This window comes from Anopheles moucheti, chromosome 2 (assembly GCF_943734755.1).
Source record: "Anopheles moucheti chromosome 2, idAnoMoucSN_F20_07, whole genome shotgun sequence".
NCBI classification, from domain to species: domain Eukaryota; kingdom Metazoa; phylum Arthropoda; class Insecta; order Diptera; family Culicidae; genus Anopheles; species Anopheles moucheti.
This window is the reverse complement of record NC_069140.1, coordinates 47067723-47088437: the sequence shown is the minus strand read 5'-3', so window position 1 is coordinate 47088437 and position 20715 is coordinate 47067723. Positions and strand designations below refer to the sequence as shown.

General features: G+C 45.0%; 1 protein-coding gene and 1 non-coding gene across 2 annotated transcripts; one reads left to right on the top strand and one right to left on the bottom strand.

The window, feature by feature from the left end:
* Positions 1-3661: 3661 nt before the first annotated feature.
* On the bottom strand, positions 3662-20493 carry LOC128304674 (uncharacterized). Its single transcript, XM_053041886.1, has 13 exons — positions 20377-20493; positions 13894-14017; positions 13613-13802; positions 12704-13534; positions 12248-12629; positions 11604-12163; positions 10680-11536; positions 8910-9382; positions 8374-8840; positions 8117-8303; positions 7931-8047; positions 6125-6916; positions 3662-5595 (listed from the first exon to the last, which is right to left on the bottom strand). The coding sequence occupies exons 1-13, from the start codon at positions 20491-20493 to the stop codon at positions 4948-4950; spliced, it is 5745 nt and encodes a 1914-aa protein (XP_052897846.1). The 3' UTR covers positions 3662-4947.
* On the top strand, positions 5864-5936 carry Trnam-cau (transfer RNA methionine (anticodon CAU)). The gene has a single exon. It is a non-coding gene; the product is annotated as a tRNA-Met (tRNA).
* Positions 20494-20715: the final 222 nt, after the last annotated feature.

The window sequence follows — 20715 nt, the reverse complement described above, 5'->3', positions numbered from 1 at the left end:
TTGACATCAACGAGCTGCGTATGGCTCTGTACATTATGCAGATAACAGTATTACATTCCAGGATCTTCTCAACTGCATATAGGGTTGCTGCTGCTGCTGTTGCTGCTACGCACAGGAAGATACAGAACATGACCCTTTTCTTAACCATTTCCAAACAATCGATGTTATAACTTACCAGTGAAATGGAACTATCTGACCGCGTTTGCAAAACACGTACCAAACACGGCACACTAGGATGAAAGACTAAAAGTATTCTTCTACCGTCCGTCACAATACCGGCCTCCTTCCCTTGTGCAACAGTGTCCTTCTCACTGTTGCGGTCTATTTTGATGCGCAATGATGATTTTGTACCGATGTGCGCGTGTGTGTGCTATCGCTTCTGTCAAAAATGTTTTTGTTTGGGTTGGTACAGTAAGCTTCCAAATTAATGTACCATCTGCACGAACATTTGACGGTTTTTGTAGTTAATGTAACGGAGCGACTAAATTTATTTATAATTTTTAGTTTACATAACAAACTGTATCCAAACAGCTCAAAATCTGAAGAAGAAACCTGGCGAAAAATTGCCTGGTGTGTAAACTATGAGAAATGTTACTGGAAAACCAGTAGACAATTTGCAGAAAAAATTGTGGAATTCGGTGAAATATTCGCATTATACAAACGTGCGTGTAAAACCCGATAGGAAAGCAACTGATGAAACTAACGTGTAAATAAGTAGAAAATTCCATGGTAAATCGTTGCTAAATTGCTTTAGAAAAATGGTAACAGACCCTATGAAAATGCTATGGAAAATCTTTGGAAGCCAGGAAAATAAACTGAAATAAAGTGTGAAAATATTCCCTGGGAAATTTCATACGAGACGCACTGGAGGATCAATCCCAGCGGCGGATCTCACACGGTAGGCGGATCGCCTCGCCGTGTCGGGGGCCCAAAAAATTTGCGTAGAAGTAAAAGGGGCTTCCACTCCTTATGCTAGAGGGGGCCCCGGAGGGTACCACAAGAGGCCCCTGGCCTTGACAGAATGAGCGAGTTACTGAGCTGTGAATTTCGATTCTTTTATTTATTTATTATTTAGTAGATTGTTTAACATTGTGTAGCAATTAATCAAACAACGCAAAATTTTGATATAACAATAATTTGTGTTATGCACAACCGGTTAGATTTGCATGGCTTTTAGCATTTGAAAACTAAAATGCTAGGTCAAGTCGTTGTGGGCGCTACTCGCAAATCGTTCGAACGGTGTCGAGGGTGATGGTACATCGCCCCCCTGGCAATGGTGCTTGTCCTGGCAAAGGTGTAACTCTTCACCGCACACGGTTCATTGTCATGTGGACGTGATTTGTTACTGCAGTCTGCGTCCGATCTGGCGTTCGAATTGAAATCCACACAGTAAATCGTATCGGCACCCGCTGGAGCGGTTTGCGGCATGTAATTGGACACGGACTGCCACGGACCAACCCACCAGATGAAGGGTCACGGGTCATCATTGCAGTCGATCATCAATCGGTTCGTGCCGCTCCTTGTTGGGTCCACCTTTGCCAAGATGGCAGCAGATTGATTTAAAGATCTTCTACCATTGGCTATTAGTTACACCTACTATCAAACAAGGGCCCTCTGGGGAGAGCGATCGATAAAGTAAATAGCTCAGCTACTGTGGGGAGAATCCTCCGTCTCGTTTCATCCATCCATTTCCTACAGTGCGTGTCATAACTGTACAACATGTAAGTTTTTTAATCATTAGGAGTAGGAAACATGGAGTGCCGCTATTTCCGAAGACATTATTCATTGTTTATTGTTCGGTTATTTTGCAATATTTATATCTCTTGTCGTCATGGAATGTCCGGGGCTTTGAAAGGATTCCACATATAAATATATTCCATAAAAATTCCACATTGTTATTTCCATAAAATTAAACGTGTGTAAGTTTATGGTACGCGCTGTGCTGTTTGGACGAACGGAAAGAGATGCAAGATCAGTTGACGGATCAAGCGCTATGATCACTAGAGGGAAGGGTACAGCTAGATGAAATGATACCATGTGGTACGGAAATTTGTGCTACCTCTTCGTCGATCATGCTCTCTTGGTGTCAGAAACCAAAAATGCCATCGTTTCTGAAGCGTTTTCGGCAAACGAGAAAATACGAAAACGATGCAGGATCCCGTTTTGCCTTTTCACCCACACTCTAATGCGTTTGATAGGAATGTGACACCGACAGGCAGACGTGATTAATGCCATTATGCGAGAAATAAATAGGCCCCGAGGATTTCACCGATTGAGAAGTAATTAAGAGTAATTAATTGTTAAGAGTAAATAATTGTTAATAATTGATAATACGGCGAGAGCCGTCATCATGGAATAAATAAATAAAATAATAAATAAATTGTTAATAATTATGGACCATCTAGGTGATATCTCCTTCTGAATCGAGCCTCTCGATCGAGGAATATTAATCTTTTCTCGATCTCGGCGATCGGATGATAGTGGCTTCTGAGCTGGAACATGGTGCGACATTTCGTGTAGGTATGTTGAAAGTGAAAATAACAAAGGGAACAAAGGGCTGAATGCACTGTCTTCTGTGTCGCTTGCAGTTTATCTACCACAGGGTGTTTGGAAGGACGGAATCGACGAGTCGTTGCGAAAGGGCAGTCGCTGGATCCACAACTACCATGTGCCGCAGAAGAAGGTGGAGTGGAGAATCCCTTTCAGTGGAAGATCAATCCCCTTGGAGGCCCAGGGCGGAATTATAGTTGAGGCCTCTAATTTTAAAAACGATGAAGGAGTTGGGTTATTTAGATGGTTTTGATGAAGCGGTGAAAGAAATCTTAACTTAACTGTAATTGTCATCATTGCTGTGAAAAATATATAGAATAGGAAGAGCATATCGTTTTGTAGTTTGTATTTCAATGCTTTTTTTGTTGTTTTGCCATACGATAGGTACTACAATTACACGCTGCACTATAGTTTGTCTCTGAGCCATGCATACTTGTTTCTTTTTCATGTGGGATTGGTGATTTTTTGTGTGTTTTTACTTGCAAAACCCCAAGTAAAGCTTAATGAGTGTGTGTATTTTTGTGTTGAAAAAATAAAAGATTGAATTACTAATGCCGAGAGAGTACATACTGGTGTTTTGTTTTTGCATCAAACGGTGTGTCACGGTGTGTTTTAGTTGGACGATACAAAACTGAGACGAAAAAATTAATTTAAAAAATCATGTTGTACTTCGCTTCCATACAACAAACACACACACACACACACCAAACAAATGCGCGAGAAGATGTATAATCGTTTCGAGTTATTTCGACCATAGTTGGGAGGTTGCCGCTACTTGTGTTTATTTCTCTATTTCGCTTTCTATCTCGGGTCTGCTTCTTGTTCCTTTCGGTTTGAGGTTAGGCTTTAGTCGACTACACTACATTACACACACTGTTGGTGGTTCATTAAACTCGTTCCATTGTTCTTCGTATTTTTGTAGGATCTATGTTTTGCTGAAGCACGTGCTACAGAGCTAAGTCCCGGGGGTGGTCAGTGCCACCGTTGTTGCATTGGTTTTGTATGTTTGTTTAAAACTCTTATTCATTCTCGTTCATTTCATATGTCTCTCTTGCATTGCATACTCTTGTTTAGTAATGTTACATTCTACCCTTTGTTTTGTTAGCTATGCTTTGTTTTCATATACATGTATAATATAATCTTTCTTAAATGTTTGTTTTTTTTTTGCATTCCTATTCCTTAATGTTATCTGTGTGTGTGTATATTGTTCTTTTGCTCTCTCAAATGATGGTATTTACATTTGCGTTTATTCTTCCTCCTTTTTTATAACCTACATGTGGTCTTTCTGGTTTTCTTCTACCTTCGTGAGAGACACACTTTATTAATGTTTTTGTTTTGTTTTTGATAAACTATTACGCACATCGGGGTGTGTATCGTGGTTTTTCATTACAATTGCTTACAGTTACTGTACTTTCTCTACCCTAAGAGGGTTCCTTGGCTTTCTTGGGGATTGACTTTAGTGTGTGGGTGTGTGTGTGTATGTGATTGGTATGCATAATTTCCGAGAGTTGAAACATTCGATTCCAGTGCAAGACTTGTTTTACTACTTCACTGCATATCTTTAATAGTGTGTGATGTTTGCATCATCGTTTCCTCCGTTTCTATTTTATCGTATATTCTACTTCACACCATTCAATAGTTTTCCCTAATGCATAAGATATAACATATTGTTTTCCATATACCGCCGTTTTGTTTCCACGTGTGTCCCGTGTATTACACCCACAAAACCTGTTACTGTCATTTGATTATTTCTTTTTTTATATGTTTGTTCCTTTTCCATTTTGCGTTGCACTCACTGCATAACTTAATCGTTGTAGGGGGGAAATAGAAAGGTCACAGATTAATCACGCAGCATATTTCTTTTGCTGTTTTCGGCCTCACGCACACATCGTATTAGAATACCCTACTATAAAAGCGTACCCATAGCAATGCATCTCAGAAGAGTTGGAAGTTTAAAAAAATAGAAAACGCTTACCAATTAGTAAGTTTCATTATTTAAGGAAAATAAAGTCTAACAGTAATCATTTCTAGCAAGAAATCGTAAAACGAGTCAAACAACAAGTAAAAAGTTCGATAAATTATTAGATAAAATAATCGTGCGTTTGCGTGTCTCTCGGGTGTGTGTAATGATGGTAATGTGTTGTGTACAAACAAACAAAAAACTAACATGAACAGAATGAACGTACGAGTTGATGCATAAGATAATATACAAATTTAACAATAAGTGTGTGTTGGCACTCGTCCTGCTTTTAGTCTCACAAAGTCTCTACATTGTGGCCCGCCTAACGTTCACACACGAGTGCACATTAACGTTCGCTTAAAGATTAAACGCGCACACATCCCGCACAGCTTGGGTCAGATCGAAGTAAGAAATAGAATGTAAGTCTGTGGTGAAGTTTAGTTGGTCGCTGCGGTAACGTTCGGCTTGCAGCAACTGTCGCTAGCTCTCGATGCTTCCGAGCTACATTCGGCCACTAGTAAGGATTGAATCTGGCTCATGCTGGTGATCCGATCGCGCATCATCATCGTGGCCGCTGCTACGTTCGAACGGTGTAGAAACGCATCGTCGTTCAATGCGGTCCCTCCTGCCGCTCCATTTACCGTTGATCCGGTGGCATTACTTGCCAGACTACAGCTGTGCGTAATGGACGACGTGAGTGTACTACCAGCCGCCGGCGCAGGGATGGAACTGGTTGCGAGTACCGTCATGGATGAGATCCGCTGGTAGCAGGGACCGCACAGCCGAACCGGCTGATAAAGTCGCTCTTCCGGCAGATGGGCTGTAAACTCGGAACAGTCCGCACAGAAGATCTGCCCGCACGATCGACAGTGATGTTTGCGACGGCCAAGCCAAAACTCGGTCTGGCATGTGGTGCAACGCGTCACGGCATGATCCGGCACCCAGAGTACGCTGGTGCTGCCACCGACACCGCTGCTGCTGTACTGCATCTGCTGGGACGAGTTTGCGCCCGACGATGGTGCGCTCCGATCATCGACCGCCTCCCATGAACAGTTTGACGCATTTTCGTTCATTGAATCCACCATCTAGAAAGAAATTGAAAAAAAAATGTTAAAACAATACTTAACAAAATATAGACCTGTACGGAAAAAACAACCCTCCGAAAGACAATGTACAAAATGTATTAGTAAAGACGCGAACACATCATTTCACGATTATAACATCACATGAACACAAGCATGGTTCATCCGAAGCCAAATTGGAGGTTCATTCCGTTCATCTGAAGTTTATTCACCAATTAATACGCATGTTCTGTAGAACCTGTCTGTGTTCTATCCCCACCTCTCACACACGGCCTCGATAGCGCAGTCGGTAGCGCGTAAGTCTCATAATCTTAAGGTCGTGAGTTCGATCCTCACTCGGGGCAGAATCGTTTCTTTTTTTTCTCTCTAACCACATCAACCAATAGTTGGATTAGAAGCTTTTTAGAATTTTTGAAACCAATTTTGAAGAATTATTCAATCTTATTAGTGATGGAGGAGTGAAAATTAGTCTCATACAACGATCCATGCAGAAAAAAAACATTATAAAGTTAGGCAAAACTGCATCACTGACCAGTTGGGAGGATAATTCAGCATCATCATTCTCATCCTCATCACTATCGCCACTACCAACGCAACCACCACCACCACCACCACCACCACCACCGCTACCACCAACGATAACATCATCCAGCGAGTGTTCTCCTTCAGTGGTAGTGCTGCTGTCAAGCCTATGTAGTATCATCCTTTTTGATTCCGTATCCACATTACCACTATTTTCGAAAATGGCACTGCTGCCACTACTCTTCTCATCGTCATCAACCACACTATTGGCATAGTACTCGCTAAGCGGATCTTCTAGAGGGAAAGACTCGGCGGGAGGCATTACCGGATCCCTTGACGGACAGTCCATACGCTTCTGGCGGGTACGCTCTAGAAACTGACGCACAGTACGCCACATACGGACATTATGTACGAAGCGCCGGTTGTGTTTCAATATAGCTTGACATAAACTACGCTCTTCGGTCGTACCACCACTACCAGGCACATCATATTCTTCATCATCTTGCTCTTCAAGGGCGTCAAACAGCAAAAGACTTTTACCGTCTAAAGCGTACAGAGAGGAACATCCCATCAAGGCTTCCGCGAGCAGATCTTCACCAGTGGTAGTGGCGGTGGCAGCTGTGGCACGGATGGAGGTAATAGTGGCCATACTATCACCTCCGCTACTGCTTCGGCTGCTGCTGTGACTGTGGGCACCTCTGCGGTTCCGATCGGCGTCCCTGCCGATCCTGTCTCCCATCGTGGACGTGACGGCGGTAGCAGTTAAAGCAGCAACGCTGGTTATGGAAATGCTCACCGGCACCTAAGGGGGGAGGGTGGGGGAGGTGTGGTATTGATAACGAATGTCACTTGTGAGAAACGGTTTCTAGTACAACAGGAGGACAGGCTCATGCCGAACAAGGCTTAGTTAGCCAGTCGCACACAGGAGAGCAAAATGCTAGGTAGTAGTAGTGGTAGTAGCGGCTCCTAGCCAAAGGCAAATACACGACAGCGGTAGTAGTAGCAGTAGTAGGTAGTAGTATTTTAGCGCAAATTTTGTCGTTCGCAAAGCCAACAGCAGCAGGGTGAAGGTGGCTTGATTTTTGATGTGGAAAAACGCATCCATGAAAAGAGATGGGAAATAAAATATAAGAGTCAAGCGTTAATTTAATCCACGACGGGGAGGCTCGCGCGCATCCTTGCTTCCTTCGATTTGGTTTCCAAAAAAAAACAAGCTTCCTAGCAAAACGTTCGCAGGCAAGCATAATGGTGGGATTGTTGTAGCGTTATGCAATGAACAACAGTACCAGTTCAGGTTGAATTTAGTAGAGCTATTACAAATAAAAAAGCATCATGCTCTCCACAAATCGCAGCGCCCGCAGAGTTCCAAAAATCCTATTCAAGCAGATCTTACAAATAAAGGCCAGCGAAAATTCCCTATTATATGTTCTTTCCACTTATTGGGACGATGTTTCGCTTTTCTTCCGATTTGCCAACGACAGAGTATGCTGCTCGAATCAGCGAATGCTTTATGTTTGTTACTACTTTTGCTCAATAAATAGTTATTAAATACTTTCGTACATTGGAAACTAAAGATTCAAAAAGAACGATTAAAACGAGAGGAGTAATAAATTTAATGGTTTAGAAAAGGACGACCGAATGGAATGGAAAACCTTCGTCTTTGCGGTGCCTAATACGATGCTGTGGATATTCCTCTTTAACATTTATCTCTCAAACGGAAAATAAATCCTGGAACCGGAATAACAGCATCGATTTCTGCCGCTAGCAAATCGTAATCAAGCGAATTGTTTCGTAGCAAGCAAATGAGGCTACTCACCGGATCTTCATTGCCGTACTGTGGTTGGGCGCTGCTGCTACAACAGTGTTGGCAGGTTTTCTTCAACAGTGCTAACCGCGTGGCGTACAGTTCACGCTGCAGTGCTTCCTCGCGAAGCTGCAATATGGAAGAAAGTATATTATTGTACATAGTCATTTAATGCAGCATGAGCACAACACTACTTACCCGGTGTTCGTAAACAATCTGCTGGAGACGTAAATTTTGCTCCGAGAGTGCGTGGGCCAACCCGTCCGGGCACGAGAACGTCGCGACCGGTGGCCTATCCGTCCCGTACGGTACACTCGGTGGTGTCAGTGGCAGTGACCGGGCACCCGGTGTCGAAAACCGGGAGTGTGTGGCACTTGGGGATATACTGTGAAAAGGGAGAACGGGTCAGTGTCCTATTTGTTCTTCCTTAGTATATGCAACACCTTTTCACTTACCTTCCGTTGGTTGGTTTACAAGGGCTCATGAGGTCATGCTTCGAATTGGACGAGTTTCTTCTTCGACGCTCCTTCTGTGATATTACTGGCCCGTATCCGGCAGTCGTCGCTCCACCGTCACCGGGCAGTTGTTTGCCGTTGATTTCAAGCTGTTGGAACTGCGGCTGAATGATGATGCTTTCGTCCATTAGCATCATCGAAGTGAGCAAGTTGTTAGTGGTGGCCGGACCAGAGGGCACAGGTACACCCGCCGGTGTACCATTCGTTTTGAGTTTACTGTAGTTAACTGCACCACAGCAAACGTTGTTGTTCTGCGCTAGAGACGACAGTGCTGATCGACCTACACCTCCTCCTCGATCACTTTCCAAGGTCGGTTCTGGCGGATGCTGCTGGTGGCGGTAATCTGGGCGATCTTTTGGTAGCGAGTCGCTGGCCAACAACACCAACGATGATTGATTTGATAATTTCTGCAATAAGCACGGTGGTGCGGTGTTTAATTTTTGTTGGCTCCTTTCGAAACGATCACCGTCACTTACCCTATCGTAATCATGACTATCACTAGTAAAATCACATCCATTACTATCACCAGTCGGAGCTTTGGCGGTATCGCTATCGGTCGTGACCTCGGCGGCCCCATCAGACATGTCATTTGGCGCCGTTGTCGCTTCCGATGCTTTACCATTTACAAGTCTCTGCTGACTACTATCACTGTTTCCTACTGCTAAACTAATACTACCGCTACCACCGACACCGTTGCTGTTGTTGAAGTGCTGCTCATGTTCCAGCAGTGATGCCTTCCGCCGTTCGTGTCCGTGCCGCATGCTTTCACCGTCTTCTGCCAAATTGCTTAACCCACTTTGCATGTTGCCGGTGGACAGCGGATACTGGTCAACAGGTACCAGTGTGTCCGTGCTGGTCTCTATCGATCCATGCCAAAGATTGGGGCTTAATGATCTGTCATTCAGTCCCGGGGATTCTAATCGATTTGGCGAAGCGGAAAGTAGTTTATCTAAAAAAGAGTTAATTAAAAAATTTAGTAATTTAATAAAATATATTAATATATGTGAATAACAACGACACATAAGAAGAGGTTTCGCTTTCGATTGTCTTATATGGTATGTACGTAACACTTTTCACATAAATTAAGCGTAATTAATTTTTTTGTACATAGTCTAGCTATACATTTAGTGAGAGAAGACATTAAATTAATCAAGAAGTCTCACGTTATTGATGTTTGACCAACACACACAAAATCATTAAATAAAGATTAAACTCAAACCTCAACTAGAAAAAGGAAAAAAAACAACAGAACGCCTTTGGTCAATAATTACACAATTTGAACTAATCGTACAAGTTGTTGTTTTTTTTTTATATTGCCATTTTGATCGCCAGAAGAAACGTGTTTTGAGTTCCTTCGAAACGTGCAAAACGTGAAAAAAAAACCTTAACCTTATCAATAAAATGCCAGTACGCATCATTGTTTTTATGCCGTATTCATGCGCTATCAGCGAAACTTAGTAGTAGAAAAAACACATAAACAAAACCTTGCAATTCCGGTTAAATACGTAATACATGCTCTTTGGCCTAAGATGGACTAGGTTATACATTCGATTGTTGTGTGTTTTGTTTTTGTGCGTCGCATCGTCGTGGTTTTGAGTTTTCGTTTATTTACATATATCATATCGCTAAAGAAAACATCAGTACTGATAACAGTTAACAGGTTCGCAGTTAAGAGCGGTTGAACTGGTCCGCTGTTGTGTCTAGACTTAATAAAGCCCAATTTTTTTAATCATCTACAATCAACCACCAGAAGGGAAACGTTTTGGATATAATTGATTTTGTCAGATGTGTATATTATTTGTATTTATACTTAACATAATAGACGTGGAGTACAGCCTTTCCTAGGAACATGACATATAATAACCTAAAGTTGTTATTTACATCTCCCGGAAACCGTATAATTTCACTCCTTTCCTCTATCGAGTGCTTTCTGTCATGAACATATTTGCATAAGAGAGCAGTACATGAGCAGAAAATCCATGGAAAGAAGTCCCTTAATTTGCTACTGATTCGAAACCAGTTAGGAACAACCAAATTATGGACTCCTTTCTGTAAAGTTGGAAACTGCTCTTAAGTGCATCATTAAGTGAACCAGATTCTGTACCGGTTCACTGTTGAATGCACCATACTGTATCTGGAGCATCTTTGTGACCACTGTCATTTTTCGACAATCGAAAGCGTCCTCATTTTTCATATGTGTCGCCGCAGAAAGTGCTTAATCAGTTTAAACAGCTTGTCGTATTTACCACCACCGAAGCTGTCGGTTCCTCCGATCGTTAGGTCGACGCTCTCCATCATCATATCGTCGTTGGCCATGATGGGCCGCCCGATGACGGTACGGTTTGAACCTCGTTCCAAGCCCAATCCACCGCCGCCACCACCATCTAACACATCCTTGCTACCACCTACAGTAGCCGACTGGTACGATTCGATCTTGATGATGCGTGAGGTATTCTCATCGATTGGATTCCGCCACATCACGAGATTTTGTTGCTGCTGTATGGCCGGATATGGGGTTGGACTGTTGCTGGACTCTCTCGCCACATGCGGAGAGCATCGCGTCGTATCTGTTGTCGGCAATTCCGGTACGATCGGTTGGAAACGATAACGGTAGCTATTTTCGTCGATACTTTGCTGTTGGGTCGAACTGTTGCTGATACTAGTGCTCGTAAAGGAAGGTCGAACGTTTGTGGTTGCGGTTGGAATTAAAGTGGCAGCTGCTGCCGCTGCTAAGCTATCGATCCCACCGATGCTACCGTTAGCGTATAGACTAGAAGAGGCTGAGGAAGAAAGAATCTCTGCACCGGTGTGTTCGGTCGTTACGACAGTGTTCCGAGCAGGACTGCTGTTGGCTAGATTGCGCTGGTTCTTGATGGCTTGTTCTAGCTCTTCGTCGGATTGGTTCAGTTCTTGGGTGAGAATTTGTAGCTTTTCGGTGGCGTGCTGTATAAAGGAACTGGCTGTTACTCCCCGATGTAGCAAGTGATCGTCAATGGAGGGTAGATCGGGCGAAGTTTCGCGATCGGACGAGAGGTTTGATTCAATTGAACTTTCTTCCTGCGAAAGATTAAGCGTCGCCGGTCCACCTGTCCGATGAATAATGCTAAAGAAAGACAAATGTATTGCCGTTACTTTCCACTAGCCCTACTAGCTTGCAATCGTTTGCTTACCTTGAGTCTAAGGTCATGCTTGGATCGCTTGAGCGACGTGTCATGCCGCCACCTGAGGTTGCTTCTTTGATATCACTGTACGAGCGCGTCTTCGTCATCGAACCGTTCTGTTCCGGACTACAGCTAGCCACCGATGCCGTTGCCATTCCATCGACAACAACATTCACGGATGATGATCCCACTCCCACAGGGATGCTGCCGGTTGAGTCCCCGCCGGCTCCAATGCTTCTTACACCGACGACCGCCGACACGACATCCGAACCGCCCGCTGGAACAGCCGCTGTCGGATAGTCTGCCACTTCCGATGCCGACTGTTGGTTGTGGCCGCCCCAGCTGCCCAGGTACACTTCCGTCCAGAGGCGCAGATCGCGCACATTATGCGCCGGCCACAGGACACGCTCGCGGTTCGGCACGTATAGATGGTTCTTATAGATCGGACCGGATAGGAAAGGCCACACAGAGAACGTCCGATCGGGAACGCTGTTTTCCTGCCGCTCTTTGACCGTGTTGCAGAGGAACGTTCCAAACAGGCACGAATGCGAATGTTGTGCTAATTTGATCTACACCGGGGGAAGGGAACCAACAGGTCATTAGGGAAATGCTAATAGCCGATCTCTTGTCCCGCACAACAGCTCAAAACTTACCAGGTAGCCCATGTCGAACTCAAAGCTGCAGGGAAACTGCCGATGGATTTGCTGCACGCAGTCGAGCCACTGTAGGAACACCGGGCACCGTTCGTTTGTCTCGTCCGAGCCGGGACCGTGCCCGCAACGGTCGGCAAACTTGTGACCGAAGCTCAACCACTCCCGCTCGACCAGCACGCGGAAACCGTCTATCGTGCGGTAGTACGGATCGAGACAGAGTTGCGCCGTCGCAACGATCTGCGGCGTACGATCCCAACCATCGGAACAGTGTACCAGCACCGGTCGTCCGTTGCGCTCAATTGCATGGCATACGACCATCGAGGCCGCCAGCAAACCGGAAAGATGCTGCAACCAGAGCGTTCGTTCCAGCAATCCGAGCCAACTGTGCAAATAGAAGAACCTGATTGAGTATGCTGTTCTGACAATATGACAATATTCTGACCACTTTGCACTTACTTTGGAATGTCCGCCTGCGAGGCGCAAAGTTGCCTTAACGCGTGGAAACTTTTCCTTATCACGTGAATGTTTCCCAGGCTCATGAACTGTATCTCAGCGCTCGGATAGTATTCGGCACACTCACATCCTCCGCCCCGTGCCCGGTTCGTAACCGCGGACGTGTACGACCGCGCATCCACAATCAGAATCTTCTTCGGCTCATCCATTTCCACCTCCTCGTGGCTTCCTTCCGGGCTGCGCGGTGGACTGCCTTCACTCGATGCCTCCGAACTGTCGGTTTGCGTACGCGTCCGTCTCGTACCATCGCTTGCCCGGTCCTGTGTGCCACGATCGAACGAACATGCATCCGAAAGCGCTTTCAACAGCTGCTCATCCTTCGAATTGCGCCATCCGAGCCAACCGACCTCGGGCTGGCTGCAGCGTGCGATAACCGCACCGGTACGCTGATGACGCCACACGACCGCCGGTATGCGCCGTGAGCTGCGAAAACTTGCCACGTTCTGTAGCGTATCGTCGGAGATGCAAGCCGGCACGAGCAGCAACCGCGGGTACGACGGGCAGAGCTTAAAATCCGCATTTGCCTGACTGATGCGCCAGGCACCCTGCAGATCGAACTGCAACCGTTCCGCCTCACGGCGAAACTCATCGTCGAACGAACCGACACGCTGCAGGCGGCCGGCCCACTCGTTGTCCTGGTTGAGCGTCGGCGATTCCGAGGCCCACGCGTGAAACGGAAAGGCAAACAGTGCCTCCAGCGTTTCCGGCACACCGATCGAGAGCGTTATCCGACGGTTCCATTCGCTGCATTGCTCCGACGTTGCAAACGAACAACTGTAAGTGGAACAGAAGAGGCCGGAGTGTTTATAAAAACGAGTTCTTTAAGAGGTCGCATTTTTCAATTGTGCTTACCGGACGGTACTGGCGTCTTTGCAGTTCACGATCAGATGGAACAGGTCACGAACTTGCATCGATTCGATCAGTCCGAGCGGAACCGACACACCGGCGCCAGTGCTATTCTTCTGCAGAAACAGCCGATAGTTCGAAAGTGCCAGTATGCCATCATCAGTCTGACCTAGGAAGCGTACCGATTCACCAGCAACTGAAAAAAAACACACAACAGCAAGAAGGGTTCATGGGGGGGTTCAATGTCAAAACAATGTCCGAAATCAGCGAGGACAATTGTTACTTACGCTCGGGGAACCGTACGGTGAGCTTTTCTTCCTCTTTCTCGAGGATCGGTTTCGGAAAGAGCTCGGCCGCCTTCACCATACACATCGACGATTGTGGCGAACCGTCGCCCGAACCCTCCATGATCTGTGAAAGGAAGAAGACAAAACGGAACAATGGTTAGTCATGCGTTTAGACGACAGCTTCATAGGTGATGTTTATGGCCGTCTGTAATGTAAGCTTATCTTCAATTGCACCGCTGTTACTAACGCCTACCAAACCACCGCTCGGTTTACGCTGTCGGAGAGTAGTAATCGGTCCGTTTACGCACTCCGTTCCAGATGAATAAAATTGCATCCCAATGACCGATGGAGGCTAGGTTCGAACTCCTCCCCCCCTACCAAGGAAAAGGTCGATGCAACACGCCCGATAACAACGCACAAGGGTCAAACACAAATGGACCATTCCACATCGCACCGTACATCATCATCATCGTTCACAAAAGCGTACAATTTGTGTGTCCCCCTCAGAGAGCCAGCTCTGCTGAAGGAAGCAGCGGCCGTGTTATCAGTGTCTATCAACCGATCAGCTGTTGGGTAAACACACATCACACCCGGGACTGTGTGCTCCAGATGTGGAACAACGGCCAGCGCGACCATGGTTGTGTTTGCGAGTGTGGAAATGTTCAAATCCCAGGGTCTGTTTGCCGTTAAGCAGACCAGAATCTGCATCGTTGCGTTCTGCTATTAACGATGCGCGCCTGAAGGTGGCGATGGTTGGCGTGAACAGATAACCACATCTTTTTTTAAAAACAATCACGCCGGGAGTGGTACGCACTGACCTACGGTCGCCAGATGTGTCCGGGTGGGGACCGTCTCTGTTGATAGGATGTTCGCGTTGTCCGTAGATAGGAGGACATCTGGCACGGAGTGTGTTATGTCGGACACTAGTTTGCTCCTTAACCGGCACGAACTCACATGACCTGCTCGCACGGAGTTCCTCGCACAATTGCAATACTCGCCCGATACTGGACTGGTGCATCAGTGCTAGAAAGGAAACCTCGGTGTCACACGAGGTTACTGATCCAATTAAGGAACTGCATGGTTTGGACTCCATTTTTGGAATTCGAGGCAATGCTTTCTAGAACGATTGAATGATTTATGAATGGGCTAGGGGAACAATGATTAATAATTACTTTTCTAACACCTCCATGTTGATTTTGGCTCTGTTGATTATTGAACAGCAGGAACTTTAGACCCATCGTTGAGTTGTGTTTTTTTTTTCAAATGTCTGGACTACTCTCGATTATTCTCCAATCAATTTGGTGGATGATTGGACACCCCAAATCAAGCAAAAACTCTTTACACTTTGGTTCTTATCACTCCCAGGCGACTACTAAAGCAGTGTGTCACGATTGATTACGATTGTCTACCAGAACGTTCTCACAGCGTGATAATTCTTGTGGAACTGTTAGTCCTTTTTTTTTAAACGTTTCCCGTACTGCGCTTTTTGTTACGCTTGCGACGAGATTTCAGCAATCGATCCTATCAGCAATGCTTATGAATGAATGATTGTTCGGCCCGTTGCACGAATCTTCGGACGTGGTACACTCGCCTCGGAAGCTGACTACCGTTTGCGGGCCGGACACCAAGATGCCCGGGGTAAAATATGATGCAGCGCGATCACCGCCTAGAGCAGCTAGGCGCACGCGAGTGAATGAGAAGCATTTGCCAGAGGGGGTAGAAAGAGATCTAACATGTCCGTATTTACATGTCCATACATTCATAATCAAGGCACACACAATAAAACGCCCCGCGGGGCGTATACAACAATTGGGAGGAACACGCGAGGAAGCATTTACAGCGCCTCCCGACGTTACTGATTAGAATGGTGACCACCTTTTCTTCTCGCTCGGGGTGTTTGTTGGGTTTTTGTTGTCCCGTTTTGCCCCCGAAAGGATGATTCAACCGATCAACTGGCCCGGAAGACATCGAGGGTGCAACACCACACACAACGGAAGCAATTTAGAACTGTTCTTCGGTGGTGCGCTGGTGGTAAACGTGACCAGAGGCACATAGCTCACCGTACGAGTTCCAGCATCTTACGGAGAGCATGGAACGATGGTTGGATTATTCATACTAGACTCTACAAGTATGAGATTTGTATTCTGTAATTATTAAACTTTAAAAACCATTATTTTTTGTGACATTACAAACTCGGCCATCTTGGAAGTCTTGGTCCGAAAATCAGTGCTGGTACCATAAAACCGATCATCAGGGATTAGAAAACCTTAACTTTCTAACATAATTTAAAAAATCCACACTGTCTCCTGGTCTAGGACATATTTTGATGATAACATCTATCAAACAGGAACATTGAGAGAAGTGACCGAATGAGACCCGATCCAATAGCTTGGAAAACTTCGGACCGAAACTGGTTCGGAAATAATCAACTGCGAGCGGGGAGAAGTGCGTCATCAGCCCTGGTGTATGTTTAGCTAACGGGTAAACCCACAACACCCTGAACGTTCATAGAAAAGAGATAGAGATGTACACGCACCTTACACCCCGAAAGGCAATAACAGTCGTACGTATCGATGTAATGTTGCCCACACGCTGTTAAGATTAAAAGGATTAAAGGGGGGAACACGTACAAGCATTGTCCCTTCGACGTTAATTAGCATGGTTTACAATAGCCACACAGTCCCACTCTCTAGTGTACGTTTTTCTAATGCCACATGAAATGATTCGATGGGCACGATTAGACGGGCCGCAGACAAAATAGGTACAAACAGGACAGCAGGACAACAATATGCTTCGGAAACGTGATCAATCTCGGGCCGAACGTGTGACAGATGGGTGTACATGTCCACACGTGCTGAAATATACTCTTATCAACCCTTCATAACGATCAGTAACGTGCGGAGGCGTTAGAGAGATGCATCCTTTCTATCCATCGCAATCATACAGGGAGTGAGCAGGTCACGAGGAATCGGTTGCAGGTTGCAGAAAATGCTTCCTGACACATTCGGAGCCGGGTGGTGGGTTTTGCTTCCGTATTTACCATTTTGTTCCACAGAATGTCACTTCCAAAGCAAAACATTCGCCTTATCGCCCGTTTCTTCGCCTCGGCAATTATGCACACAAGAACTACTATTCCGGTTAGTTACCGATGGCGTGCAATTAGTACACTGGGGAAGCCAGTTAGAACCGGTGTTTTAACGAAGCGAAAGATACGGCGTCATACGGATGGATCTTCCCGCAACTGATAACTAGTCCACCAGCATTTTATCTTATTCTTGTATCGCTTCTTGCCGGGCGGAGGTGTGACGACCAGTTGCGTTCCCTCCGGTTGACGGTGTGTGTGTGTGTGTGTGTGTGTGTGTGTGTGTGTGTGTGTGTGTGTGTGTGTGTGTGTGTGTGTTTAACACCTTCAGATGATGGTGTTTACGATGAGGATGGAAAAAAGGGGATAATGTGTATCACCTTCCCCGTATACGCGAAGGTGATCCTCTCAGATAGAAGAACGGGTTGTTGTTAGAGTTTATTAGCATCCCTTCTTATCGCTGCGCTGCGATTGCCGCTGCACTGCACAGTTTGCCCCAAGCAAACAAGTGCATCTTCTCCTCTTCCTCCTTCATGCTTATGTCAAAACATTGTAAGCGCAGGAGATAAAACACACCCCGATCGGTTGTTAATCAATTTTAACTACAGGCCGCAAATAGAGTACGACCGCCAATAGGGGGGGCAGCAATCCGATTCCCGAGACACTATCATCTGTGTGCAAAAACGATGGGTGCTTATCATTTATTAAACGTAATGCAGCAACCCAACAAGCACCCAAGCACGCAGGACCGTTTTAACTTGTGCGTTTCGACGGTGTTTCTTCGGTGCGTACCCGAGACGTTACCCAAACGATACTGGCCCTGTGCATTTCGGGGAGTTACGTGACCAATTTCACGACAGCTTCATTCGCCAGACAAAACTAACCTTCGAAAGAGAAAAAAAAAATCCCGAAAAATCCGACACATTATAGGGAGGCTGCAGTGTTCTCTCCCTTCCGAACACTTTAATATTCATGCAAGTGTCCCCCGGCGGACCGTGCGTGCGTGACTCTGGTCACATTCCGTTTCGGGCTTAGAAATGGGGGAAAGAAAGCGAATGGAATTTTCCCAACCAACAACGAACCGGACGCAACAGAGCTCTAGAGAGTGCACTCTCTCGGGTCAACAGCACAATCTGATCGTCTCGAAATGACCAAAGTCACTAGAATTCTTTTACTTTTATCTAAAAGCGAGCTCTATTCAAAACAATGGCATCCTCTCATTGATCTTTTCGTGTTTGTCGCTTTTAAACGATATCTTTTGTTCACTTTTACTTAGTACACCATTTAGGTTTTTAAGAGTAATAGTTCTTGTTCTTCAAGTTTTGACTGATCTGTTGCCCTGCTTGAGCTTAACGTTTGTTATTTAAACAACTGATAATTAATGTACAGTACAATTCCGTTTTTTAACTTTGAACCGCATTGGATCGCTCTTTTTAGCTATAATGGAGCTGATCTAACAAATATCATTAAATAGGTAAGACAAATAACATTTAAACAAGACGTTCATCTCAATCCAATAAAAAACTATAAGAACTTAACATTAATTATGTTCGTGACTCATTCAAACGACAACTAATATCTGTTAGAACATTCAATGAACATTATTGAAGTGTTACGTACAACGAAGATCTGGAAGGGCCTTCAACCTGGACTGGAATCAAACCTAGAGACTCTCTACGGTCCAATATCTGTTACACATATCGAATAAATTTGATCGTATTAGATTGTTGAAGTAGTTTGTCTACTCTTTCAATGTTGAAATGTTTGTATACAAATAGATTATTATTACAGACAGCTCAGAACTCAAAATTGAAAATCAATTAACCCGAGCCACTTTGCACCTTGACCACATAGAAGCTAAGAAACGCATCATTCAAACCACTGAAAACTGGAAAAATCAACTTCTAAAATGCGTCAATCGACCCCTAATTACTTAGGTGGTGGTGTCAGTCCAATTACGAACTCTGGCTTCAAATCGAAGATATGGTTGCATTAGACCATTTAAACATGTCGCCAATGGTCGCTCTGTTAGAAGGATTCTCCCCTCTTACAAAGCAGTACCAGGGGTCCAGTGTACCAAGATCAAGGACGTCCTCCATGGAACAAGATGCGCAATTTCCTACCACGGTTTGTAATGTTTTGGTTTGTTTTTTTTTTGTTTTTATTTTTGTCGTTAAATTATTGCCATCCTTTCGGGGTGGGACACATTTATTTTTTTCAGGTTGATGTAACGTTATCAGTCATTTGGTGGCGTCGACAAATTTATAGCTGCATGATAACATACATATGTGTGTGTTGTGGTAAACGAGACGATAATGGGATTGTGGTCAATTAGGGGGTTTTGTTTTGGTTCCAAGCACCGAGCAGTAATCCTTTTCGAAACGTTCAAAAATGCATGTGACGATCCGAAAGATTTTCTTTTGACCGAATGTGTTGTGGTCTTGGTGGCAGCTAATATAACTGCTTACATATAATGCACACACTTGACCAACTGATAAGACACGGCTGGAACATGGGATTTTAAATGCATTACTGACGCTTTCTGATTGTCACGAGACCCGAAAAAAACGGACAGGCGCCAGAGGCGTCACTAATCGCCTTTGGACAATCTTTGTGTTTGTGAGTAGTTGCTCTTTGCGCATTGAACTATTTTTAAACACAATTTAAACGTGCAGTTTTACATCCAATAAAATCCGGTGGCACAATCGAGCAAAGCTTTAACACACGTGGAAGCGAAATGGTCACGGTCTGTGGTTTTAATTTTACGGTTGATCGCGTATGATATCACACATTCCACCCAAAAGAATCACTGCTGATCGAAACAACATACCAACGTTATCCATTTGCTTAGAATATTCACATTCCACATTTTGGCCCAATTATTCCCCACATTCCATTCTTGCGGAACACGGAACAAAACACCAGTCGAACGCACTCAACCTCCTCCGGGCGAGAACTGTGGGATATTATTTTTTTCCAAACAAAGGTTCCACAACAGCTGAAACAAGATTAGTTAACGAAATCGCCCTCGCCTGACGAATCAAAGAGTAACCGCGACATGAAGAAGGTTGGTGCGACACAAACCTATCGCTCATTCTTATCGTGTAGAAAATACCTCAATTTTTTAATTTTAAGCTCTTCTCTGCCCGTATCACAAAAACCCTGTCGCACCGGGTTTTTGGTCGGACGTGGGAGTGAAATATCACCCTTCGGTCGCGTGGGGGAGTGGTGCATCATGTGCAGTTGCATTTCTGACATTCGCTTATCTAATCCCACTTGCTGCCCAAGGGGGTTAATCAATTTGTGTCAACCATTTCAAACCCACCAAACGAACACGACGTTGGGTTCTTAAATAAATGAGTTGCTAAATGAGTTCCAGCTGAACGCTGAGCTTGCATTACCTCATTATTTGACTGAAATGTCGTTGCTTGGTGGTGCCAGGGTTGGTGTAATTGCATCAGATCCCATTCCTCTTCGAACTGCCCGCAGCTGGAGGCTGAATCCGTGCGAACAATCATCATTTCTTGCGTGCCGCCGTACGACATGAATTGATCATTCACCGGAAAATTACATTTAGCTGAGGTGTAATGGTGAGTTTACACTATTTTCTCAATGGTCTACCCATTTCACATCACAGTAATAAAGTGAGCTGGCGTCGTGTTGCTTGGTACTACCATAAAAGCTCTTTCTAACGAGTACCTTTCACCGCACCTTAATCGTTAACGAATAGCAGATCACTA